Source organism: Lynx canadensis, chromosome B1 (genome assembly GCF_007474595.2).
Source record: "Lynx canadensis isolate LIC74 chromosome B1, mLynCan4.pri.v2, whole genome shotgun sequence".
In the NCBI taxonomy this organism is placed as follows: domain Eukaryota; kingdom Metazoa; phylum Chordata; class Mammalia; order Carnivora; family Felidae; genus Lynx; species Lynx canadensis.
In genome coordinates this window covers 174,764,276-174,792,245 of record NC_044306.2, presented here as the reverse complement: position 1 = coordinate 174,792,245, position 27,970 = coordinate 174,764,276, and the positions used below count along the sequence as shown (strand labels likewise).

At 44.8% G+C, this 27,970-nt stretch overlaps 1 protein-coding gene across 1 annotated transcript in view; it reads right to left on the bottom strand.

The window, feature by feature from the left end:
* RELL1 (RELT like 1) overlaps positions 1 to 22,013 on the bottom strand; it is a 68,492-nt gene extending 46,479 nt beyond the window's left edge. The window contains 1 exon segment of the mRNA XM_030314055.1: positions 21,861 to 22,013. Within this exon segment, the coding sequence (XP_030169915.1) occupies positions 21,861 to 21,948 (88 nt within the window). The 5' untranslated portion in view covers positions 21,949 to 22,013.
* Between the last annotated feature and the right edge of the window lie 5,957 nt (positions 22,014 to 27,970).

Below are 27,970 nucleotides of genomic sequence, written 5' to 3'. Positions count from 1 at the left end.
AGCCAAAGATTTCAAAATATTGCCTGTGGCCAAGAAAGTTTCTTCCCTTCCCCAGTCCTTGGCCAAATGTTCGCTTTTGTTAGAAACGAATATAACCAAATACACAATAAGTAAACCTTGACTGGAGCCTGGCTCAGAAATTTAATCAATAAAAAAATTTCAAAACAGCTATAAAGTATATTTTGAGGACAACTGAGGAAACTGGGTTAAGGCAGGATTAGAGATGCATTGTTTATTTTCTCAGGTATAATGATGGTACTGTGGTTATGTAGAAGGAAGTCCTAAATCCCACAAGATGAATGATACAGGTATTTAGGGCGAAATGTAACAATGTCTGCATCTTGATCTCAAATGGTCCAGCAAGGAAGGATGGATAGCTAGCTAGATAGGATCAGCTAGCGGATATGGCAAAATGTTGGATCCAAGTGGTTAATATACAGGTGCCCACTTTACGATTCTTTCAATTTGGATATTAAAAGTTTGCAAAGGGGGGCACCTGGGTGGCTCAGTTGGTTGAGCGTCCGACTTCATTCAGCTTAAGTCATGATCTCGCAGTTCGTGAGTTTGAGCCCCACATCAGGCTCACTGCTGTCAGCACAGAGCCTGTTTTGGATCATCTGTCCCTCTCTCTCTGCCCTTCCCCCACTCATGCTCTCTCTCTCTCTCTCTCTCTCTCCTCCCTCAAAATAAAAGGGAGTGTAATAAAAAAAAGAGTAAAATGTTCCATATTAAAAAAAAAAAAATGGGGCACCTGAGTGGCTCATTTGGTTGAGTGTCCAACTCTTGGGTTTCAGCTCAGGTCATGATCTCACGGTTGGTAGGTTCGAACCCCATCAGGCTCCAGGCTGACAGTGTGGAGCCTGCTTGGGATTCTCTCTCTTCCTCTCTCTCTACCTCTTCCCTGCTCTCTCTCTCTCAAAAAAATAAACATTAAAAAAAAAGAAAAGCTCACAAAATCCCACTTAATCATTTTTTAAATACCCTTTGTGGGAGCCTATTATTATTTTTTAATGGGAAAATACATTTGAATCTCCAACCCAATTACTCAGAAAGGAATGTTTGGAGCACAACCCATTCTTAAGCTTCGCTTTCTTTGTATATGTACTACAGGTGTGGGAAGGGAAGTAATTCGTGTGATCCAGGAAGAAAAGGGACTTTACATTAGGCTTCAAAAGAAAAACTGAATTTGGCTGGATAAAAAGGGAACAAACATTCCTGACAGGCAGGAGAATGGGGGACAAAACTGAATCACTCCTGAACCCAAGCTAGTTACCAGAACAAAGGGCTGAAACTAGGGTGAGGTCAATATAAAGAAACAAAGATGCTTAAAATAGTGATGGAAATTATAAATATTTATCATCATAGATTTCAAATGAAACTAGAAGGGGAAAACTGCAGAGTCAGAGAAAGTCCCCAACATTCTCCAAAACTGTCAGATTTACCATTTGAAGTTACTTCTGAAGGCTACAGAACTCCCTGACCAAACACAATTCCCCAAGGGCATCAAAAGATTGAACAGAGACAACAGCCACAACCCCACAGCTGCTCCTTGGGAGAGGATTAACTTTAGGATCCCAGTGTTTAGAGAAGCCAAGGAACTCAACTTCTGGACTCTTCCTGAACCTTCCAGAGTCCTTCAAACAATGGTCTGCATTCAGAATACAACAGAAGGTTCATCTGACCCGGCCTCACCCCAGACCAGAGCAAGGTCAACTCACCAGCATCTGCACTGGGACACAGGAAAGGAAGCCACCACACATGGCCCCAAGGCAGACAAGGCTGAAGCAACGCCAGTGGGCCCTGAGCTGCAGGGCACATCTTGGGGTCCTCAGAGAGGGGTGTAAGCAAGGGCAATGCTCGTGGTTGCTACAGGGACAGGAGGGCTCCACAGTGCAGGCCCCAGCTGAATCCTCTCCTCCTCTTTTTCTGTCTCCCCATTCCCCTGCCCCTCCTCGTCTTTTGCTATTTTCAAGTGTCACCAGTCTGGGGATTTTTAAAATTTAAAAGTCTTTACCTACTGAGAGCACTGTCTGTTTTCTGGGGAGGAGCTAGATGGCTGGAGAACAGGTTTAGAGAGACACTTTTTTTTTTTCCCCTTTCTGCATGCACCTTTTGAATTGTAAATTCTGTCCAAACAAGAAAGCAATGGAATTTTTTAAAAAGTCATCTGTTTCAAGTGTCTTTAAAGCAACAAAACTTCAGAAATCTAATCTTCACTTTGGATCCTTTTTGACAAGTGGTATGTTATGAGAAATGAGCTGCTACATTAAAATAACTGTGATGGCAGCATTTACTGAGTGTTCACAGTATGGCAGGCACTGTTCCGGAAGCCTCATGTACAAAGTCATTTCATTTCCACAACATCTGTAAGGTAGGTCCTCTCACTAACCTCCAGGCCCCTCACTCTTAGCCACTAATAGTGCCTGTAAGAGTGGAGGTGGCCTTCAGTTTTAGCTAGTGACACACACCTCACAGTAAACAGGCAGGTTAAACCATCATCAACTGAAGGCAGAGCCGGGCTGGGGCCCAGGTCCACATCCATCCACTGTAATGCCCTGAAACCCTAAAAGGCTGCCTCTCTCAAAATGATCCTAGTATGTATAATAAATACTGAAATCTTCATGCATCTTTTTCTAATGTAAAAATCTTCTTCGTGAAAGAATAATTAAAGCCAGCTATAGCAAGATGAAATTTGTAATCAATTAATTTTTTTAAAAACATCCCAGCAGCATAAAATTACCCAATATTAACTTTTAACTACAAAGGCCAAAGACCACTCTAAAGTATAACTGTTTTACCCCTCCACAACTATGAAAAGGAAAGGGAAATTTTTTCCTGTCTGCTGAAATCACCTTGTTCACATACGTATGTTTTCACATTATTATCCCAAAGTATTTACTTAGAAGCAATTCAATACTTGGCACAAACATAATTTGTTCTGACAGCGTTAGTTCCGTGGCATCTAAAAATCTTTCAGATAAAGAAGGCAGGAAGGGAAAGAAAGCAAAGGACAAGGGGAGGAAAATCTTCAATCATACACATCAGCTAGAGACACCATACAAGATATAAAATTTCCTATCCAAATGACACTCGATACTTTTACATTCATTTTATCAAAACCTCTGTGGGTTTTTAACTGGGTGGTTCAGTCGGTTAAGTGTCCGACATCCCCTCAGGTCATTTATGGTTCATGGGGTCAAGCCCTGCATCGGGCCCTGTGCAGACAGCTCAGAGCCTGGAATCTGCTTCAGACTTGGTGTCTCCCTCTCTCTCTCTGCCCCTCCCTAGCTCGCGCTCATTCTTCCTCTCTCTCTCCCTCTCTCTCTCTCTCTCTCTCTCTCAAAAATAAATAAATATTTTTAAAAAGAAAAGAAACCCCTAATCCCAAGGAGATAGCCAAGAGGGTGGGTGAGATCCTCATTTTGCAAGTAAACCCACAGTGGCCTAACATGACGTCACTGGGTAGAGGCAGAGAAAGAGCCAGAAAGAAAAACCACGGCTCACACCTGCTGACTTCTTCCCCACGCCCTTCACACAGCACATGTCACCCGGCCACAGGACTGTGGTCCAAGCTAGGAAACCCAAATGTGAAACAGAACTCACAGGAAAACCCTGGTTTAAGTCACACACACCTATCTCCCCAGCTGGAAGGGCCGGTGTCCTGCCTCCTGCCTATCACACCTCCTGGGATAGGGTGTAAGCACCTTAACCATTTGTCAGGTGGTCCCTGCAAAACTGGGAAAGCAGATTCTACCCCCTCCCAGAAGGGCTCCTGGGTAACTGAGTGTCCACTCTCCCCTGTAACCTGACCAGCAGTTTTGTCAAGATGCTATTTGTAGGACACAATGTCCAGTGTACTTACACACCCATTTGCCAAATACTGACAGTCTGTTAAAAAAACATAAATATTTTCAGAGCTGGACAACTGATATACCCTGTAGCTTTACACACTTGTTGGGTCAGCCCTTTCTGAACGATGTTAATCTACCAGCAAGCCCCCGGGCTCATCGGAATCAACAGAAGGTTCCAGTTAGCAGAGATTCCAAAGGAGGCCACAAACAGCACATTCCTAACCCCAGCCTGGGGAACTGGCCCTGAAGGAGATTTTCACAGGACTCCATTCCATTCCAAATTGCTAGATCGGTAAAGGGACAGTACACAGGAGAGGAGTTTACATACCCTTTCCAAAGCCACTGCCCACTTCTCACAGGGTTGCAATTCCTAACAGACCTGTTCGTGTATATTCCTTGCAAAAGGCCAAGCAGGGACTAGGTTAGAAATTATTTAGGGGCGCCTGGGCGGCTCAGTCGGTCGAGTGTCCGACTTCGGTTCGGGTCATGATCTCACGGTTCGTGAATTTGAGACCCACGTCGGGCTCTGTGCTGACAGCATAGAGCCTGGAGCCTGCTTCTAATTCTGTGTCTCCCTCTCTCTCTCTCTGCTCCTCCCCAGCTCATGCTCTGCCTCTCTCTCTCTCCTTCAAAAATAAGTAAAAAAACATTTAAAAAAAAAAAAAAAAAAAAACAAGAAAGAAATTATTTAAACTGTGGGAGAAAGCGAACGGCAAGTGTCAGGACAAAACCACCAAACAGGCAGAAGAGGACAAGCCCAGGTAGCCTGTTTCCACCAGAAAAACAGCAAGAGTGGGGGTGAGGAAGGGGGTCCCTTAGGAACCCGCGGCTCTTCCCGAGCTCTACAGACAGGGAGCTGGCACAGAGAACCAGGCCTCTGGGATCTTCTAGGTCCCTGGTTTGTGGCACAATCCGTCCCTGCCAGGGTCGGAGTTCAGCCAAGTAGCTTCCACCCAGCAGAAGACGACACAAACTAACCACGTGGGAAAACAACAGGTGTCACTGAACCGGCAGGAGCCACGCAAGGGCTTCACGGAGGAAGACTGGCAGAGGCAGAGAGGCAGAGAGATTGATTCTCCTGTGGAGTGTTTGGGTTCATCAATCCCACATTCAAGGCCTCAGGGAAGTTCATCCACTCTACCACCAGCCGCTAACAGCACGGAACCTTTACCGAGTACTTATTTATGTGCCTGGCATTTCTACTCACATTTTTTTTTTTTACTTGTCATGATTCTGAGGCAGGTGTTATTATCAAACCCATCTTAGAAATGAGGACATGTTAAAGAACAAAATTTTGGGGTGCCTGGGTGGCGCAGTCGGTTACGCGTCCGACTTCAGCCAGGTCACGATCTCGCGGTCCGTGAGTTCGAGCCCCGGGTCGGGCTCTGGGCTGACGGCTCGGAGCCTGGAGCCTGTTTCCGATTCTGTGTCTCCCTCTCTCTCTGCCCCTCCCCCGTTCATGCTCTGTCTCTCTCTGTCCCAAAAATAAATAAACGTTGAAAAAAAAAATTAAAAAAAAAAAAAACAAAAAAAACAAAATATTGAAGTCAAGGTCACTCATCCGGGGAATGGCCAGGATTCGAACCGAGGTCCGCGGCAGGGCCCAAGCTCTGCACCGAAGCTGCTCCTGCTAAGAAAGAGGCAAAAGCGGAAGCCAGCTTGTTCTTAGCTGCACTGAGTTCCTGCACCTTGCTTCTTAGCTCCGGGACCCCAGCTAAGTCAGTTCACTTCCCTGTGCCTCAGTTTCCTCATCCCTAAAACGCAGAGAATAACAGAATTGGTTCTGAGCATGAAATGAGATGAACTCGGGTTTACCCAAGTGACCAGCACAGAGTAAGCGCCTAATGTTTGTTTTTATTGCTGCGATGATTGTTATCCGTGGTAGTCAGTGTAAAGGCCGCGAGCCTCTCCAAGCTTACGTCTCAGCCGGGGATAAAAACCAACACACAGGAAAAGACAGTGAACCACAGGAGCCACACCGGAGGAAGTGGTGTTAAATGTGTGGGACAAAAATCACTGCATAAGGCCTTCAGGTGAGGGAGCGGCTGCCCTAACGGGGCTCCCAAGGCGGCACCGTGGGGCTGTGGCCGCTGCAACCCCCACCCTGGCCCAGCAAGCGCTTCTCTTCCTTCCAGGAACAGGAAAAGGAGCATAATTAAACAGAAAGCTACAAAAGTCCTAAACACAGGATTTTCCCATTAGTCACACTTGGGCAGGCAAGGTTCTTGCAACAGAGGCACGTGGCCTGCCTTCTGGGAATACAGGAACCCGGACGCCGAGATGAGTAAAGGTGGAGGATGAGGCCCCGGCCCAGTTGAAATGCTCTGATGTGAAGCCACCTCTCATGCGGTGAGAGAAGAAGCAAAGCAAAAGAGGGCCTAAGGGAGAGAAATAAGATCACTCTGGAAAAGGCAGATGAGGTGAAGTTTAAACAGAAGTAATCAGGAAAACCCTAGACAGAGAGAAGCTGAATTTCAAGGGAAGAATAAACATGAAGGTCACTAGTACGACACTCAAATAAGAACTCTCAAAACAAGTAGCAAGGGTAAGACCCAGAGAAAAATACTATTAATGATAGTCACGTGTTGATGCGTACTTTCTATAAATACCGTTCCAAGAACTTTACAGGTATGAACTCATGTAACCCTTACAATAACCCTAGGAAGTAGGTACGATTTGTTTCAACCCCATTTCACAGATATGAAAACTAGAGCACAGAGAGGTCAGGTAACCTGCATCAGGTCACACAGCTAGCAAGTAGCAGACATAATATTTAATCAAGGCAGCCTGGTTCCAGAACACCATTCTCTGTGCTCTAGGGCCTCTGAAGTGTGACAGTTAACAGTTCTGATGTTCAGTAAAGTTCCACGAAATAGGATTATCCATAGCTCATCTCTGGTTGAGTTAGAGTCTTAAGTAGCAAATCTATGGGTAATTATTATTCACCTAATTCAAAAATAAATCTAGAATGACAGAATGGTTTTTCCTAGTGAGCCAATCATTGGGAAGGAACGGTGCATTTAAGTTTATTCTCTAAGTCAATCTACCTATTTTTTTTTTTTTTGGTATCAAGTACTAACTAAAAAAAAAATCCTGCTGCCATTTATAAGAAGCAAAATCAGAAAGCCATCCTGATCTACATTTAACACTTATAATTGTTGGTTACTCAGAAATCCTAAACCTTCTTTTGACTCTTTTAATTCTTTTATTTTATTTTTATGTTTATTTATTTTTGAGAGATAGGGAGACAGAGTGTGAGCAGGCGAGGGGCAGAGAGAGAGGGAGACACAGAATCCAAAGCAGGCTCCAGGCTCTGAGTTGTCAGCACAGAGCCTGACGTGGGGCTCGAACTCACGAACCTCGAGATCATGACCGGAGCCGAAGTCGGACCACTTAACCCACTGAGCCACCCAGGCACCACCCCCTTTGACTATTAAAACAATAGAAACAATTTGTGTGAAGGGATCAAATTTGCCATACAAGCTTTTGTCTAGAATAATCTCAGTTGTAAACGAAAAATGTTAAGTGAAAAAAATAAACACAAAGCAGGATTTTGAGCAAATATGATCCCAGTTTTATTGAAGAAAAAGATAGCAAAATGGTAACACTAGTTATCTCTGTGTGGTAAGACTGCAAGTTATTTTAATTTTTAGTGTTTTGTATCTTTTCCTGGTGGAACCTGGGAGTATTTTTTCTTTTCCTACTTACATTTTCTAAAATGTCTTGATGGTAACCAGTACAGTTGTTTTTTTTTTTTTTTAAACTGAAGATAAAAGGCCAATTAAGAAACCTGCATTACCATTAGGTTCAATAGTCCCTTAGTAAGGAGACTACTTATAACTGCAATCCATAACACTTACACACTAGATATTTCCACAACTAGAGGCAGACACAATGCACCACAGGAGAGGAGGTCAAAGAAGGCCACAGAGTCATGTAACTTCTACTTTATTACACCATAAAACACAATGTAAGTACATAAACAATAAGGCACTGACCTGGCGATTTCTTTTCTTTCCCACTGTTATTTTTTTTAATTTTTTTTAACTTTATTTATTTATTTTGAGACAGGAAGAGTAAGCACAAGTGGGGGGAGTAGAGAGAGAAGGAGAAAGAATTCTAAGCAGGCTCTGCACTACCAGCACAGAGCCGATTCGGGGGCTCAAACTCAGGAACCGTCAGATGAAGACCTGAGCTGAAATCAAGAGTCAGATGCTTAACCAACTGAGCCACCCAGGCGCCCCTCCCACTATTATTTTTTTTAATGCCTTTCGAATCCTTATCTAAGAGATTCCTCCAGGCATAATGTTTAACATTATGAGTTGGTTTTTCCAAAGAGGAAAGATTTGACTTTCACTTTTCCAACAACCAATCCTCCATCACTAACTGTGTGTCCTGCAATTCAATTCAATTTCTGACTCCAACCACATGGAGTTAGTGCAAACCCCACAGGCTTAAGGGCTCTGTCCCACAAGACTGCCCCCACTTCAGCCGCCGGCTGCAAATGGTGTCCCCAGGTTAACCAGTTACAAATTCAAGATTTTTCGTGATCTTCTCAGGTTCAACAATTTGCTAGAATAATTCACAGAATTCAGGAAAATTCTAATACTTAGGATTATGGTTCTATAAAGGATATAGGATTTAGGAACAAATGAAAGAGATGCATAAGGAAAAGTATGGGGGGGTGGTAAGCTGGTGTGCACAGAGCTCCCACACTTTCTCTAGACACACCACCCTCCCAGCACATCCATGAGTTCTGAGTTTTTATGGAAGTTTCTCACATAGGCATGACCGATTAAGTCACTGCCATTGTTGATTAATTCAATCACCAACCCCTCTCCCTTTCCTGAGATGAGAGGAAGGGACTGAAAGTTCCAACCCTCCAACCCTGTTGTTGGTTCTTCTGGCAACCAGCCCCCATCCGGAAGCTATCTAGACACCCACCAAGAGCCATTCATTAGCATAAACTCAGGTAAGGGCTAAAGGGCTCATTATGAATAACAAAAGACACTCCTATCTCTGAAAAAATTCTAAGGGTTTTAGGAGCTCTGTGCCAGGAACGGGGGACAAAGACAAATACACATACGTTTTATTATTCCACACTGACTCAAAGTCTAGAGTCCTTACTCATTTACATATCAAGATGCAGCACTGAACAGTGTGGAAAAGATAAACTTTTGTCAATTCCAGCAAAAGAATTCTTTCTCTTTGTCGTCCCCCTTCCCACTCCCACCCAGGAACTAAGGCACACCACATCCAGCACCTAGGTAACTACTTCCATAATGTGTATTCGCCTAATGTATATTAGCACTTCGAAGCAGATTATTTTCCTCTCCCAAAATCAATTTGGTCACATTATTATAAAAAATCAAGGGACATAAGAAAACGGACTTGCCAGAAATGACGGGAGATGAAGCCCTTAGCCAAGCAGGGTTTCATAAATCACCCCAGTGCTGATCTGCATGTTTTATTTAAAGAGACTGCTCTATACATCGAAGGGCCAACACTGCCCTCCTGACCTGGAGAGAAAACAATGAGAACTTGACCAACAATAGGGGGAAAGAAATAGAAATCACAACAGTCTTCTGAAAATAAATGCTTAACGATGAAAAATTCAGAAGTTAAGCAGATTTGCATAATTTCAGAGGATTTACTCGAGCATAAGACAAATACACAATTAGCTAGCTTTACCGTTAATGAACACTTCCTGGCCTTCACACCATCAAGACGGTACACTGATCTTACTTTAGGATTCCAATCTCCCAGCACACCTTAAACTTAGAAAAATGGTTTCTGTGTGTCATATGTATTATATTAAACCTATACACTATGTGTCATATTTCTATTACTTACAAAGGACTACAATATTCGATACTCCTAACCACTCTGAGATGTATAAAGAACAGTTATTCTCCTTACCCCTGCTCCCCACCCCCCCCCCCCTCCTCCTCTCTCTCTCTCTCTGTCTCTCTCTCTCTCTCTCCATCTCTGTCTCTCTAAAGAAGCAACTTAGAAACAACAACAAGAGGGGCTCCTGGGTGGCTCAGTCGGTTAAGCGTCCGACTTCAGCTCAGGTCGTGATCTCGTAGTCTGTGAGTTCGAGCCCGTGTCGGGCTCTGTGCTGACAGCTCAGAGCCTGGAGCCTGCTTCTGAGTCTGCGTCTCCCACTCTCTCTGCCCCTCCCCCACTCATGCTCTGTCTGTCTCACTCTCAAAAATGAATAAATGTTAAAAAAAAAAAAAAAAACTGCCAAAGAAACCAGAAGAAAGAACAGCAATATCAATTGCTGAAGTACTGGGGCCATGTCTGAAACTGCGGGCTTACTGAGCTCAGCATCTAGGGCTCTGCCATTACATCACAGTGCCTGGGGACTGCCTACACAATAAAGTGCAGAGTTTCAGGAGCTCCAGAGGCTAGCTTCAGCCTCCCCTCCCCCCAGTCTCATCATGTGATTTTCACTGAGGAACCCTGCACTGACTTTTCCTGTCCTACCTCTATACCTTCTCACAGGCTGTTCCTCTTGCTGGACATGCCTCCCCTACACTCCCTTTAAGGTCTACTTATGCCAAGCTTTAGGCATGTTGAAGTCCTTTCCACCTCTCCCAACAGAAGGAAAGTCCCTCCTCTGTGATCCCACGCAGCACTTTGTAGTTCTTGGATTATACCAAACTCATTCTCCATTATTCTACAATGGTTTGCATTCATCGCTTATCACTCCCTTCTCAGTCACAAGTTTGTGGAGGGCAGGAACCAAGTTTTTTTCATTTTTCATACCTCCACAACAACTAATAGTATCTCAATAAAGCCCTTTGTCTTTTAATGAACTGCATGGTGGGAATATCTACACGTTTTACCTGCAAAGACTATTAAGATGCTAACCTGGCAATCTGGCATGTGAAAGAGATTTTACCCTCAAAACTCAGCTTCCTGGGGGCCTGGGTGGCTTAATTGGTTAAGTGTCCGACTTCGGCTCAGGTCATGATGTCATGGTTCGTGGGTTCAAGCCCCATGTCAGGCTCTGTGAGGACAGCTCAGAGCCTGGAGCCTGCTTCGAATTCTGTGTTTCCCCTCCCCCATTTACGTGCGCGCGTGCGGCGGCGGTGTGGGGTGTGTGTGTGTGTGTGTGTGTGTGCGCGCGTGCGTGCGTGTGTGTGCGCGCGCGCATGCTCACTCTCTCTCTCAAAAGTAAAAACATTAAAAAAAATTAAACAACAACAAAAAAACCAACCCAGCTTCCTGGCTCTATCACCTAGCTTCCAGCAATCTTCAATGCCTCTTTTTTCTACCCATGCTTGTTTTGTGCTTTGCCTTTAGTAGGGGAGGAGGAACTTGGAAAGAAGTGAGGAAGCAGCAAAGGAATTAAGGCTCTAAAAGCATATAGCACAAACGTGTAAAGAAAAATGAAGGAATGCCTGTTCATTAGCCATCTGCCACTTTACCAATGCCAGGAAATTCCGGGCTGCTGTTTTTATACTGTAGTAATTCACATGATTGTGTTGGAGACTTCCAGCTATGAAGCGCTGTTAGAACACTGAAAATTGGTGCTATATTGTGAGACAGAAAGCCCAGTGAATTCTTCAAGCTTCCACCCCTTACAGGAATCTCAGAGAGCCACGTTATGTTCGTATGTATGCACGGGGAGGAAGGCATGTTACCGATATTGAAAAGGATTTTTGTTCGTTGTTTTTTTTTAATGCTACCTATCATGTGACATTTTATGCATAGGTTCTTTATAAGTCTTCAACCACTCGGCTAAACTTATCTGGCCAATTAAGAAGGGTAATGGCATAACTGTCTACTGTGTGTCTTTTTAGGAAACCAAAATCCACTTTTCCTTAATATCTCCCTCATGCCAAAACTTTTAAAAATTCATTTTTAAACTTAATGACATGTAAATTGAATTACTCATTCAAACAGTCACTCTAAAGCAAAAGGATGATTCCTAAAGAATTTCTTGGAAAACAGCCCATTTGAGGGGCGCCTGGGTGGCTAAGTCGGTTGGGCATCTGACTTCAGCTCAGGTCATGATTTCACAGTTTGTGAGTTCCAGCCCTGCATCAAGCTCTGTGCTGACAGCTCAGAGCCTGGAACCTGCTTCAGACTCTGTATCTCCCCTCTCTCTCCACTCTCTCCCGCTCGTGCTCTCCCTCTATCAAAATAAACATTTTTAAAAAAAGAAACAGCCCATTTCCCACTAAAAGTAAAATCTATATTCAATTTATGATGCCTTTGTTTCCTCTGTGAAAAAGTTAAAAAAAAAAAAAGAAAAGATTAAATACAAACCTTCCTTTTACCTGTGGTCCTGAGCGTGCAGGACATGCAATTTTACATAATGACAAAGGACACTTGCGAGCAAGGAACACCCATCTAGCAGTGGCTTCTCCTCATCTGTGCCGTGAGCGGGAGACACATCTCACTTCTCTCTCCATCTCGGTGACTCCTCAGTAAATCTCAAATCTCCATTTGCTCATCTGTGCGAAACAGAGAAGACGGCAGCCTGCTCCCCAGACTGGTGGCAAGAATCTGGTCCAGCAGTGAAATATCTGAGCATGTCTTCTATGCTCAAGGAGCTCCGGTCAGAGAAACACAGCGAAAACAACTGCTTATAATTTAATGTCCAATAACATGGAATGGATGCAACGTGTGTTCATGGACTCTCGTGTCTACTGACAGGACGGAAACATCGGTGTGAAACCCGGGAAAGGTTCCTGAGGAGTATTACCCTTGATCTCGGCTTGAAGGACAGGTGGAGAACAAGATTTGGACAGCGCACCAAGCGTACCCCCAGCGCACCAAGAGGGGGGGATCTCCTGGTTAAGAGAAACACAGCCCCCTAGCTCTTCCACCTCCTACCTCCCCACTCACAAGTGATACTCCAGCAGCATCACCTGGGAAATGTGTTGGGAAACAAATTCTCCAGCTCCTTCCCACATCTGCTGACGCGCACACTCTGGGGTGGGGCCCGGTGACCCACCTGTGTTTGAACCGGACCTCTTCAGCCCCTCTCTTCCGTGACCACTAGTTCTCTTCACCTCACCGACACCAACATTTTTACAAGTATAAGCTAAGCTTCATTTCCTTGCTCGAAGAAAGTCTGGCTCAACCTGTACTGGCCTCTCATCCCACTCCCAGCCCCAGGTTAGGTACTCCGGCTGGAGCCATACTTACTAAGGACACTTTATCGTGACTGCCTGTTTCATCATCTTTCCTGATAAGCTGCTAGCTCCAGAAAGGCGCCCACTGAGCCTCGTTTGTTCACATCACTTTATCCCCAGTTCCTCCCAAGCCAGAAGGCCCCTCCTTGACCAACATTTGCTGAATTAAGAAACCTAGCAGGGAATTAACTCGTGAAACAAGGTATTAAGGAAAGATATAAAGTACCATGGAACATGATAGATAGACATTAATAGATGCATTTGAAGTACTGGTTGTAGAGACACAACCGAATTCAGTTTACCTCTGAAAAGAGTTTCACGAATGGATTTGGGTTTTGAAAACTTTCTCTCTGAAATTTTCACTAACCCTTCCAAACATATCAATGTCCTACCATACTCGTCTGATAAAGCAGGACTTAACTACTTTTATTGCCATTCTTTTTTTTTTCTCAATGACCAGATTTTTCCACCTCAGGTTTTTGGAACAATGTGGCCCATTGAGGCTGACAGACAAAACAGCCTCTTATTAATTCAAGAAGGGACGGTGCAGGGAGACGACAGCTAATATTTGTGGGTGAATACTGGAAAGCCTAACCCTTCACTTTATTGTAAACAAAAAGCCTTGGGCTGAGTCAGAACACCTGGATTCCAACTCTGGCTTCCTTCCTTCCAGTATTTAAGTATCTGCTCTGTTAGAGGTCCTGTGCTTGGATCTTAGCCGGGGACAGCGACCAGACACGAACACAGGCCCTCCCCTCACCAAACCTAACGGTCTGCTCCTCCACTACAGGCTAAGGCTGTTCCTGACTCCCACAGGCCAGTGAAACTTCGAGGGCTCAGTTTCCCCATCTGCAAAGAGAGGCGTTAGTTACAAGATGACCACCAAAGTCCCCTCTGACTCTAAAATTGTACGACTAAGAACACCACAATCACTTCATGAGTCAGTAAGCCAAGTCATGCTTCTTAAGTCCTGCTCACCCAGATCCAGAGAGTTGGGAAACCAGAATCTGGAGCCTGAGGACCAAGGGCAAATGTGGACCAAGGAGCCTTGCCAGAAGCAGCAGAGCCAGGGTCACTGCATGGAAAGCCAGCTTTAATGCAATGGGAAGAGTCCTAGACCCAGGAAAGGAACCCGCTTTGGCCCTGCCTAGGCCAACTCAGTGTCCCCATCTGCTAAATAAGCTCTGAGGAGATGGTCAAGGTCCTTCCAGCCCTAATGCTACAGGATTCTACCTTCTCATTCCAGTATGTGTTTTTCCCAGCACTACCAAGCAACAATTCTATTCTGAGGCTATTTACCCGATAGAGCATCAGATCCCACAAGTTAAGGGCTAGGTCCTACAAGAATGTCCCTCCCCCTACCTTGGATGCCAATTCCAAGTCCAGGTTGTCACCTTGTGCTTCTGACCCACAGGCTATAAATCGGAGGTTCTCACACCCTCCTGCTTGGGTGTGATTAATCTGCTAAAGCAGCTAACAACACTAAGAAATATTTCACTTCCTAGATCACCGGTTTATTATAAAAGATATAACTCAGGAACAACCAGATAGGAAAGACGCCTACAGTAAGGTATAGTGAAAGCACGCAGAGCTCCATGCTCTCTGGGGGCGCTATTCTCCGCATATCTCCAGGCAATTCACAAACCCAGAAGCTCATCAAGTCTTGTTCAACAGTTTGGGGTTTGTTGTTGTTGTGTTTTTAAAGTTTATCTATTTGTTTTGAGAGAGAGGGAGAGGGAGAGAGACAGAGAGAGGGAGCGGGGGAGGGGCAGAGAGAGGAATCCAAGCAGGCTATGTGCTGTCAGTGCAGAGCCCAACACTGGGCTCGAACTCATGAACTGTGATACGACCTGAGCCAAAATCAAGAGTCAGACTCTTAACCTACTGAGCCATCCAGGTGCCCCCAAAAGTTTTTTAAAGCATTTAATCAGAAGCTTTTCCCCTAACTCTTCCCCTTCCCAGAAATTGGTGGGTGAGGTTGAAAGTCCCAATCCTCAATCACAAGGTCTTTCAGATGACCAGCCCATCCTGAGGCTATCTAGGGTACCACCCTAAGTCACCTACCTAGCATTCACAAGAGCATTCACATTCGCTCCAAGGGGCTTATAATGAATGACAAAAGACATTCCTACTATTTAGGAACTCCTAAGGGCTTGAGGAGCTTTGTGCCAGGAACTGGGGGCAAGGACTAAATATTTTCTTATTTACCCATATCCATGGGGCACCTGGGTGACTCAGTCGGTTAAGTGTCCAACTCTTCATTTGGCACAGGCCGTGATCTCAGGTTTCATGGTTTCGTTCCTTTTTTCTTTCTCTCCTTCCTTGCCTAATATTGGTAGCTAAAGGCTCAGCCCCACATCTCCCCTGAGTCCCAAAAGAACTCCCCACCAAGCCAAGCCCACTGGCCCCTACTCCTCCTCCTCCCCTGGGGCCTCAAGCACTGCCCACCCCTGCCTCCTCAACCCCTACCCCTGCCATTACACAACCAGCCTCATCAGGAGCTAGGAGATGCCTCGGGCAATGGCAGAGGACCTGAAAGGCAAATTCTATAGCACTTGGAAACTTTGTCCCACCCAACAGCTGTGATGGGTTAATATTTGGTTCAGGACAAATAACAATAATATACTCTTTCAGTATTTGCTATGTGCCAATCACTGTCCAATGAACTCTCCTGTTTTAGCTCATATGATAGTCACAGCAACCCCAGGAGGCAACTCTGCCATATTTTCTCCATGATACAGATGAGGAAAGTAGTTCAAAGCCTTCTTTCCCTCAGTACAATGGCACTTTACTAATGGCTGGAATGCATATACACCGGAATGGGACGGGGAGAGTCGGTACAGTGGGCGACTGCCTAGAATCCTGGGCTGAGCAAAGACAAGAGGGTGGAGGCCTTGGGGTATTGATTGCTAAGGAGCAATAGAAAACCAGTTCCCCAGTTCAACAGAGTTGGCAAAAGGATTCTCAAGGTGAGCTGACTGGCACAGGATGGCACAGAAACAGTCTGCCTGGGGTATCTGCCACGCTCTATCCATCCCTCCCTCCCCACAAAGTCCCCTGGGTAGATTCTGGTTGTTTTCTTTTTCCTCCATTACAAAGAGATCCATTTGCTCTCCATGGCAGAGGAGAGCAGAAGAGAAATTGAGCCCAACTTCTCCATAAAGCTCCCATTATAATGGGCATCCATCCCCAAAGCCACCTGGAAGAAACAAAACCTCAGCTTTTCCCAGGTATCTTCATTTTATTAGATTCCACACTAGAATACCAAAGAAGTGCTTCTTTTGTGAAGTGCCACTTGTTTGAGGAGTTATTTCTCTCCATAGGATATTTGACTATTTTTTTTTAATTTTTTTCAATGTTTTTTATTTATTTTTGGGACAGACAGAGACAGAGCATGAACGGGGGAGGGCAGAGAGAGAGGGAGACACAGAATCGGAAACAGCCATCAGCCCAGAGCCCGACGCGGGGCTCGAACTCACGGACCGCGAGATCGTGACCTGGCTGAAGTCGGACGCTTAACCGACTGCGCCACCCAGGCGCCCCTTGACTATTTTAAGCAGTTTTACGTTTGGGCTGCCCACAGACAAGAACAAATGAGTCATGGCGAAGAAGTGCAGGACCATAATCCTTTATCTGAAAACCTGGAGGTCAGCTGTGCCTCGAAATTCAGACTTTGTTGTTCTAGAAAGGTAATGCAATGCATTTAGCACACAATATGTAACATTCAGAAATCAAATTCATTGAGATTACTGCAGCAAAATTTAGCAATCTTCAAACGAAGTGAGATAAATACTACACTATAGAATCTCACAGTGCTTCAGGTGAGGTTTTACTGCCAATGGAGTATGCAAAAAAGCCTCAAAAAACTTCTGGTTTTCCAGAGCTTTTCAGACCTCAGAATTGTCCAGAAAGGATGACAGCCGTATGCAAATGACTCAAATAGCAGAAGAAACAGTCAACCTGCCAGTAATCAAAGACATCCGAATTAAAACAATCAAGATACCAATATCTGCCTTACAAATTAGCAAATGTGTTTTGCAGAGAAAATGCCAACAGTGTGAAAAGTGAGTCTTTCCACCACTGCTGTGAAAAGTAAACTGGGACAATCTTCAGATCACTAATACTTGGGTCATCATGGCCTCAAAAACATGAACACTTTGACACCAACACTGCCTTTCCAAGAATCCATTTTCTGTGGAAGTCATCGATATCCAGACAAAGCGTTACACATACATGTTCACTGAAACCATTCATATGAAAATTCAAATCCACTTAACAATAATCAGTAATAACTGTAATCTTCTAAAACGGAGGCACACTGAGGTGAAAATCAGTGAATCCATATAATAAACTACTATGCAGCTATTCTTTGAGTAGGTAGGGAAATGAGAAACCTTCATGTATAACATTAAATGAAAATGCAGGATACAAAATTATATTTGCATTATGATCCTACCCAAGTGAAAAATAGAGAGAGGTCTAGGAGGAAATACACTAACAGTGGCAAGTACCTTGGAGTGATGAGATCAAAAGGTGATTCTTTCCCCTTCCCTCCAAACTTTAAATACTTGGGAGAATTGGGATGCCTGAATGGCTCAGTCGATTGAGCATCTGACTTCAGCTCAGGTCATGATCTCACGGCGTGTGAGTTGAGCCCCGCGTCCGGCTCTGTACTGACAGCTCAGAGCCTAGAGCCTGTTTTCAGATTCTGTCTCTCTCTCTCTGCCCCTCCCCCACCCATGCTCTGTCCCTCTCTCTCTCTTTCAAGAATAAATAAACATTAAAAAAAAAAAAAAACTTTAAATACTTGGGAGAATTTTCTGAAACGGAAATGGGAAAAGAAGGCCTGTCTACATAACTCCAGTCAATGGCAGCAAATTCATGAATCTAAGGTATTGTCACTCTGGGCTTTCATAAATGTACAATGAATCTATCTTCGCAAAACCATCACTACCTCCAGAATGAAAACCTAATAGTACATGTGGTCTACATTTATTAAATAACTTGGCTAAATTATAGTTCAGCCTAATGGACACTTTGGGGAAGAAACACAGAAAAAAATCACACATAGGATAAAAGAGATATGCCACTTTACCCTTGCAAAGACTTTTCAGAGACAACAACTCATTTGATCCTCACTTGCAGCCGGTAAGGCAGACAAAGGTACGAGCTGGCCACACACCCATTTACAGGTAAGAACATGGAGTTCTAGACAGAGCAGAGGCTCTTCCTGACTTCAATTGCAGGGCTATGTCAGAGCCTGGGGCCTCTTTCCGCTGTATCTTGCCATTACCCTATCACTTAGTGATTCTTTACAAATATCTTAGAATAAAAAGAAATTTCTCACTTGAAAGAAAGAAATGATTTACTAATAATAAGAACAGGCTTCAGAATTGAAGAGATCTGACTCAAGGTCAAAACCCAGCTCACACATTTGAGTGACTTTTTCAAGTTAACTTCTCAGATACTCAATTTTCTCACCTATAAATACAGAAATAAAATTACACAGCTGACAATGTGTTGTAAAAATTAAGTGATCTGAGTACTCAGACCAGAACCTGCCACAAAACAGGTATAACAAACACCGCATTCCTTCCTCCGAAAAGAGTGAGGCGTCTCCAATGAACCAACTCCAAATTCCAATTTTAGTCATTGTTGGCACACCAGACTCATTATTCTGCCTGCTATCAGGAGCCCACCAAATCTTTACCAATTACTGAAGTGCTCTCGAAAATCATTAGAAACCACCCAACATAATAGTTTTAACCAATGACAATTTAAATCATTTTTTGTCAGTTTTAAATAGTTTCTCCTTTGTCCTAATACTAAGTAAACTTCAGCATCAGAGCCAAATTCTTTAAAAAGTAACAATGAAATTGTTGTTTCTATTGCCTGGGGCTTTGGCCTGACTCATTGAACTCAACTACTGAACTCCCAAATCATCTGTTTGATTAATTTCTTTTAGCAGGGTAAAGGCAGGAGAGGGAGAATGGCAGGCACTTCTCAAATTTTTCATTTCCTCTTGAATAGATTTGGGCATGAAGCCCACGCTCCAAGACTGCTTTTTCAAAACAGTCTGTCCACTGATTAAGTATTATGTGCATACACAGCTCGGTAGCTACCTGGCCAAAGGAGAACCCAGAATTTAATAAAGCTTATCTTTAGCATCAATGAGAAGTCAGGAGGCTGGATGGAAGCACACAAAACCCAAGGAGAGTGCCCTTCTCATTTCACTAGCCCTGGAACCTTTCCACCCACTCCTTCCTTAGAAGGCCATGCCCATTATCTGGTAGAAGAACTAATAGCCCAAAGGTTGAGTAACCAGAGACCTTAAGGACATAAATAAGCCAAGATTGGAAAATCATCCCTTCTGGTGCTTGTGGTATATAGTTTCAAACGCTGCTTCTAAGAGACAGAAGTTTAATGAGATTCTTCTACTAGGCAAGAAGAGAAAGAGACAATGTCACTACCCACTGTGAAGTTACCTGTCCTTCTTTTCTCTGCTTCCCAACTTCTGCTAACCACATGCTTACAATTTTAGGATGTCCTACACTCCCTATCTTAGAATCTCAACAAGCCTGCTGAGGTTGATTTCGTTCTATTTTCTCTCCAGGGACAAGTGGGGTACAGTAGAGAGGATGGACTCTGGAATTAGGCAGGCTAGTGTTGTCAAAGATCCATATTAAAGATACATAGACACACACACACACCTCCTAGTGGTTCTGCTCCTCTGACTGAATGCTGATACATCAGTTACGTGACTGAAACAATGATTTACTGCTCTGGGCCTCAGTTACCTCACCGTACATAAGAACTTCATAGAGTTATGAGAAATAAGCGTGCAAAATGCATATGAAGTACCCGAGTCAAAGCCTGGCATATAGCAAGCACTCGACATTACTTCGTAGCTCTTTCTCCTTACCTTCCTAAAACATTCCCTACAAACAATACTGTCTTAGATCCCAAGAGGACCAGATGTTAGCTGGTCAGGACATCATTTCTTCATATAGGCCTCAAGTCACACTGGCACATTGGTACTCTGTACTCTTTCCTTTTTAGATATTTCATTCTTTTTTTAAATTTTTTAATGTTATTTATTTTTCAAGAGAGAGTGCAAGCAGGGGAAAGGCAGAGAGAGAGACAGAGACACAGAATCTGAAGCAGCCTCCAGGCTCTGAGCTGTCAGCAGAGAGCCCGATGCGGGGCTCAAACTCAAAAACCCTGAGATCATGGCCTGAACCAAAGACAGATGCTTAACGGACTGAGCCACCCAGGCACCTCTAGATATTTCATTCTTCTTAAATATTAAACTTCCATTAAAATGTTGCTACACAATTACATGAGAACTTTTTTCATCACCTTCCAGACCTGAGAGCTGAGCATTGCTCAGAGATCCATCGAAACCCAAACTTACTCCAGGAATAGACTTCCCCAGCTGATGGCTGATTACATGCATCCATGCTGAAGTTTTAACAATTTTACTCCCAGGTTAAGCTATTCAAATTCTGGGCCAACTGACTCTAGCTCTCTAAGTTTCTGTCTATGACCCCGAGTCCAATTTGAACTTGATTATGCACCTATTCATTCTCAGCAATGAAACCCAGGGTGAAAACGAAAATCTCTCATCCAATAATACATGTCACTAGCTGTCATTTCCCCGGGGGGGGGGGGGGGGATGACTGAAGGAAATACAGGTCTGCTAATAAAGGCTCAGGAGACATATTTGCCATCCTGTTCCCTTCTTAACATGATCTGTTTCTACAAAAAGTGAAGACCAAAGTGATAAGCCAGTTTACAAGCTGTAAGCATTTGGAATCTTCTCAGGAGTAAAGAGCAGTGTACGTGTTTTCATGGAGGAGAGTTACGGTTGGAAGGCTTCCAGATGCTTATTATTTGGATGTGAAAAGAAGCTGCTCAAGCTTGGAAGAGCTTGCTGACGTAAGATTCCAGGCTGTGGTAACCCCAGACGGCCACGAAGAGATATATTTATTAGTGTTTTTTTAACTACTGCTCTAAAGTGACAACTAAGAGGGAAACCGGTGGCAAGGGATCCCTGGGGTCTATAGCCATAAAAACAAAAGAGCGTGAGACCTGACTTCCATAAAAGTTACACCTCCTTTTAGATATCAATTAAAAACTCCTGCTCCAAATTCGTCATTGGGGACACTTTACGGTCTCTGCTGGTGGCTTCCTGCTCTGACCACAGAAGGTTCCTTTTGTGGTGACAGGAATTGACTCAAAAAAGAAAAAAAATGTAAGTTTACAAATGAGCCTTCCCTTTTTCCAAGACTGATTTGTCCAGGATATGTGGGTAAGAGATCTGAAATCCCCAACCTGTTACAAGAATCCATCAACCACTACAATTAACGAAAACTTGGAAAGGAAAGAAGTGGAACTCCCCAAGGTCTTAAAATATAAAACAAAGGTGGGGCGGGGGGAGGCGACGACCGCGCACCCGGCCCCTTGTGTCACGATCTTCCGCTCGCGGGCCTTTGAGGACAAGCGCCTAAGGAAAGGGGTCCGCCGGGCTCGAAGGTGCTCAGCCCGGCCAGAAGCGCACCCGAAGAAGCTAGGCCAGCTCCCTACACCCAGGACAGCTCAGAGGGGCGCGCCAGGGGTAACAGGTCCTCAGAGGAGCCGGCGAGCGGAGGGAAGGCGAGTCCCGGGCAGGCGGGAAGGGAGGGACGGGAGCCGTCGCCCCGCGCCGCACCCGGCCCGGGCCACCCTCCAACAGCCAGATGTTCAGTGTCGGGATCCCGGCGGTGCCAGGGCGAGGGCAGCTCGGGGTGCTGCCGGGCTGCGGTCCGGACCCCTCGCCTCCTCCCGAGCGCCCAGGCCCCGGCGGGGCACTCACCCGGGGCCACTAGCGGCGAACTCATGGCGCCTCCCACGAAGACAGCGGCGGCCAGGACCGCGGACCCCAAGAGTTCCCGTGGGGCCATCGCCGCGTTCCTCCGCCTTCCTTCCCCGGGCGCCGCGTCCGGGGCTCCCGCAGGCAGTGCTGCTAGACAGCCGGCGGCTGACGGGGGAGCAGGACTCTGCCCCCGCGCGCTGTAAGCCCCGCCCCGTCAAGCGCCCTCCTCTCCGGCCCCACCCACCCGGCTCGGCCAGGCCTCACCCCGCCAAACCCGGGGCTCCTCCCTGGTCCCCACCCACGGCAGCCTGGCCCCGCCTCCGCCCGCGGCGCCTGCTTCCTCTCTAATTTCAACCGCGGCCTGGGCCGCCGGGATAAGGCTGTGACCCCGCCCCTCCTGCCCCGCCCACCACTGCTCGACCACGCCTCCATCCGCCGGTTTCCCCCCACCCCCGGCCACGCCCACCTCTGCCCGGTCCCACCTCTTCTCGCGGCGCCCGCTTGGTTTCCCAGTCTGGCTTCAGCGCAGACGTGGGGATTGAGCGGGAGCCGGGCGGGGGGCAGGGTCTCCGCGGTTCATCCTCCCCCGCGCAGAGAGCAGGCGGACATAAGAAGAGGAAGAGGGAGAGCTGGACAGGAAGCTCTAGACGGGCTGACTTGGCCATCATCGAAGTGGGCACGATCTTAATTCTTTGTTGGCATTTCTATCCAACTGGCTTCCCCCTCCGTGACTGGTCCGGAGAGGGGCGCTGCACGTGAAGTTCCACTGTTTGAAAATTGAAGAGAAAAGGCCATACATTTAAATTTCTTCCTATCTCTGCTTCCATTTAAACTGTTTCTACATACCTCTACATACCTGCGGGAATTGCAGAAGTGGAATCATCACATGCATTGCATTGATTAGCCTAGAGCCCTTCTGAGTACTTCCCTGCTTACTGCACTGTAGAGACTCCTGAAGCAACACGGTCAGCCCTTTTTTAATCGTGTGCCCACATTGCACCTTGCAAATAGTTTAACGAAATAGCTCTTTAAGTGCCTAGTCACTTATGATCTTGTATGCTCACTTAAGCTCTGTGAGGTGAGTAGTATTCCCATTTCACAGGCCCTTGAGTAAACCCACCGGCCACTGTGATAAACTGGAATTAACTTGTCTTCATTGTGTTTGCTCACTGCTATGCCCTCAGTGCCCAGCTCAATGACAGTACACATTAAGTAAAAGGTCAAAAGTGGTTTTGAAAAAATCCCCATCATAACATTAGGATTCATATTTTTAGTGTTTTTTGAATAACATGCCTTTCATGATTAGCCTAGAGCCTTTCTGAGTAGTTCCCTCTTTACTGCGCTTTAGACACTCCTGAAGCAACACAGTCAGCCCTTCAGCAATGCTCAAGATCACAGGCATCATGAGGCAGGTGAGGGCTGGGGCTTTTCACAGAATGAGGCTCTTCCTTGGCTTGACTAGCATCCTCCAATTTTCAAAAAAGGACTTTTTATTCTTGTTAAGTCCTCGGAACAGTCTACTATAGACTCTTATCTGTAAATCTATTTTGGCAGGAATCCCCAACACCAGAAGCTCAGACCACTACAGATAGCTGGGACTGGAGGATGGGAGTCGCTGTCCTCTGAAGCCAAGGGCAGGCACTATGTGTCCTGTGCACAGTTGCAGACACATCCTGCAGTCAGGCGGGTGAAGCAGTTTTATACTACCCTAAAAACTGAGAATGGCTGCAGAGGAAAAAGTTCTGTGTAGGTTTCTAACAACAATAAAAAAAGAGTCCTAAGCCTGGAAATTAAACTGCAAACTATCAGTTGTAGCCAGAAACAGCTATATAATTTGCAGAGCCTAGTGTAAAATGCCACTTCAGATCCTCTGTCCCCCTCTCTCTCTGCCCCTCCCCTGCTTCCTCTCTCTCTCTGTGTGTCTCAAAAGTAAACTAAAGAAAATTTTTAAATAAAAAATATCACTTGAAAATGAATAATGTTTCACTCTTTTTCCATATATTGAATTTACTATTAAAAAGACAGGACCATTTTTTTTAAAGTAATCTCTATACCCTACTTGGGGCTCAAACCCACAACCCCAAAATCAAGAGTTATACGCACCACCAACTGAACCAACCAGGGTCCCCAAGACAGGACCATTTTAAACAACATATTTGAGTTGGATGTCTGCTCATGGCTCTCCAGAAGTAAAAATACAACACTGTAATTAAAGCTGGAGAAAACCTTAGTAACCATCTACTAAGCCCCTTACTTTAGAGATGAGAGATAGTTAAGTGGCTTGCCAGATACCTCATACCTCGTATGAGCCAGGGTTGGAAACCAAGGCTCTGAAATTTCCCTTCTCAGATGTTTTGGTAACACTTAGCTGCTTGACAGTCTCAATAGAGACCTTACTGTCACATAACCCCATATGTGTGTATTTGCACATCTCATTGAAGGGAAGAAGGGAAGGAGAAAGGGATGAAGGGAGGGAGGGAAGAAGGAGGGAGAGAAAATCAAGTTTAAATTATTCTCCGGGTACACTACAGATTTGCCTGCACGATTTAAAAAGCACCACAAACACACATCTAAAAGCCATCACTTGTTTTATTTTAAACATGAAGACTCCAATATGATGGAAGTTCTCTTTCATTAGGAAGGGGATGTTACGTTTCTCCTGGAGAAATAAAATAAAAATAGTCTCATGACTAGTGATCTTCCCTTTTTTTTTCAGAAATAAAATTAAAAGATAGTAGGTAAAAATGGTTATAACAATAGCATTCATTACTTCATCCCTTAGATTTAACCCCATCCCATGGTGAGGGTTTCCGTCACCAAATCCTCACAAATTTTTATTTTAAGAAGTATTGTTAGACTTTCCCTTCAAAGCTGAGAAGACTAGCCTTTGAGGATTAAGGAATCTACCCAAGTCACACAGCCTCTCCATGGTGTCACTGGGACTCAAATCAGGATCAGCTCACTGCAGGCCTGCACTTGAACTTCTGCCTATACTGCTCTGCCTCTGAAATGCAGAATACTAGCCAAGCAGCTCCCCTTTTCCAATGTGAAGTCTTATTCTGTCTTTGCATGCTTACCCTAGCCTTCTTGAGCTCCACGTCAACAATTACGTGCTCTTTTCTTCAAGGAGAATATTTGTTTATAGGGATAGATTATAAACAAGAGTTTGGAGGAATCAAATTTACAAACTTATGCAATGTGCTGTCCTGTTTTTTGTTGGGTTTTGTTTTGTTTTGTTTCCAGTGTCTCTGCAAGAATTCAGTTAATCATTCCCCTTAGCAGAAACCTTTCCTGTTTTCCTAAAGTGGTCATTTTCATCACCATCATTTAAATGCGTAAGACTCAGTTGGCTGGTATTTACTTTAATTAATGTTGAAAACACTTCCGCAGAAGATCTCTGTAGAATTTATTCTCCCTGTGATTTAGATGTAGTCATCTTCCCTTTTGAGACGTTATATCTAGGAGAAAAGCTTACAATTTTACATATATACATATATGTGTGGTGTATACATATACATATATGTATACATATACATATACATATACACATACATACATATACATATATATGTATATATATGTATATATGTATATATACACACACACACACACATATATATACATAGCAGGGGAATAAAATGATATTTTATAAAACCTACAGTTATTTTGGTCTGATAGCAAGTATATACCATGTTCCTAGTACTGGGCTGAGGGTAGGCAGTTGGAAGGGAGAGTCACTGCACATTTAATAAAACATCCTAACCTTACTTAAAGAAACTCTTCAGGGCGCCTGGATGGCTCAGTCGGTTGAGCGTCCGACTTCGGCTCAGGTCAGGGTCTAGCAGCTCTGTGAGTTCGAGCCCTGCGTCGGGCTCTGTGCTGGCAGCTCAGAGCCCGGAGACTGCTTCGGATTCTGTGTCTCCCTCTCTCTGCCCCTTCCCCACTCATGCTCTGTCTCTCTCTGTCTCTCAAAAATGAATAAACGTTAAAAAAAAATTTTTTTTTAAAGAAAAAAGAAACTTCACTATACCTGGAAAAAAGGAAACAGCATGGCAGAGTGGAAATGGTCAAAGGTTTGGGGGAGAGTGTAGAGTCCCTTTCAGTCCCTAGAGTGACTTTCAGCAGCTTCTCTTTGGTTAGTCTTCTTACCCATAAAATTCAGGGGGGTGATAGGCTGGTTCCTGAAGGTTGCCATCCATCCCGAAGACTCTATGCCATAATAAGTAATCAACTGATAGGTTGCAGGGTGCCAAAGTCAGGCTAGACTGAAGCGTTTCTCAAAATTATGAAAACATTATGGGCCAGATAATTCTTCGTTGGGTGGCTGTTTTGAATATTGTAGGATATTTAGCGGCATCCTCTGCCTCTACGAACTAAATGCCAGAAGAACTCTTCCCTCCAAAACCCTGAGTTGTGAAGACCCAGAATATCTCCAGATAGTGCCAAATGTTTCCTGGGGGACAAAATCACCCCTGGTTGAGAACCACTAGGCTAGAGAAAATTCCAAGAAGACCAAAAGGATTGCAGCCGGAAGCTCTGAGCAAGGCTTCGCAGAGAAGGAACAATTCGGGCTGAGTCCTGGGGATTATCGCAGAGGTGAGGGAAGTGTATGAGCAAGTGCTCTGTGAGAGAATTTGCATGGTGTTGGCTGCACAGTGATGAGTATGCAGGAGGGAAAGAAGGAGAAAATGGGTTGACAAAACTGTGGGTCATAGCTGAGCATAATAGTCCAAAAAAGGAGAATCAAGAACTTCAAATACCCTGAAATTCTCATAAATTCTCATAAATTATTCTATCACTAAAATAGTTGTGTGTTTTTTTTTCTTTTTAGGGATGGTGAGAAGAATTTCCATTGTTCAGTTAGATCTTTTTCATCCTAAGTCAGGAGCTGCACATACCAAAGTCCTAATTTTGCCAACGTGCTCGGTAGATGTCAGTGAAATCTGATGGATAGGTTAGCAATGGTGTCCATAGTCCCTGCCTCCTTTCCTGGACATGATGTTGTGTTTTGTTTCATGGGCACACATTCTTCTGGAAATTGTGTGTAAGTGACTCAGGCCATGTGGTGGTAGAGCCTCAAAGCCAGGTGGATATACGTTGGCACGGCTGTTCTCAGTGAAGAACAAGAGAAAATTGTAGCGGGGAACCGCATGGCTTGGGCCCAGTAAAACCCACAATGCACATTTCAAAGGACATGCTCTATAGGGTACAAGGTATCTGTTTTAGTCAAGCTTCCTTTTGACTGCAATCAACAGAAATTTAAACACTAGCTCAATAAATACTAAATGTATTATAAGGGTAAACTCTCTCATGGATATAAAAAGGGCCAGGCCTCAAGTCCTCAAGCAAATTAGAACCAGGAGCAAAAAAGAGTAAATGTAAGAGGTGAGGGGCCTTCTCCAGCTCTCTGGGCTGCCACATCATTCTCACTTCTACCTCTTAGCAAGTATATGCTTCCTCTCTGTCTTTCTGTCCGTGTCTCCCTTCTATATCTCTCTTTCTTCTTCTGTCTCTCTCTCTCTCTCTCTCTGTTTCTCGGCCCATCTCTCTCTCTCTGCCTCCTCCCTTCTGTCTCTGTTTTCTCTTTGTCTCTGTCTCTGTCTTTGTCTATCTCTCTTTCTCTCCAACTCTCTCTGCCATATGCTGCTTATTTACTACTTATTTATCTTGGCTGGGGCCTCCCAGAGCTTCCTCACACCCAGGCCCCATGCAGCATGACCTCCAAGGTTTGGCTGTGGATCGATTTCCCGTGTCTCAGGAGAACACAGGATTGCCCAGCTGAGCGCACCTGGTCCTCTAGATAGAGATGTTGGGCATGGTCCTCACCCTAACCCGCAGAAGCCAACCGAGGCAAGGTTTTCCTGAAGATAGAAGTGATCATCAGTGTCAAATGGACGAAACAGTCCAGCAAAATAAGGGCTGAAAAGTTATCCGGCAAATCAGGCGCCATGGAGGTTCCAGAGGCCCTGTGAAAGAACAGTGAGGGGGAAGCCAGAGCGCAGTGGACAAAGAAGTAAAAATAGTCCCAGAGAGTTCTCTTTCCAGAGCTTGGCTGGGAGAGAAAAGAAAAGGAGTGGTAGAGGGGCCTTGGGCGCCAGGAGAATGCTTTT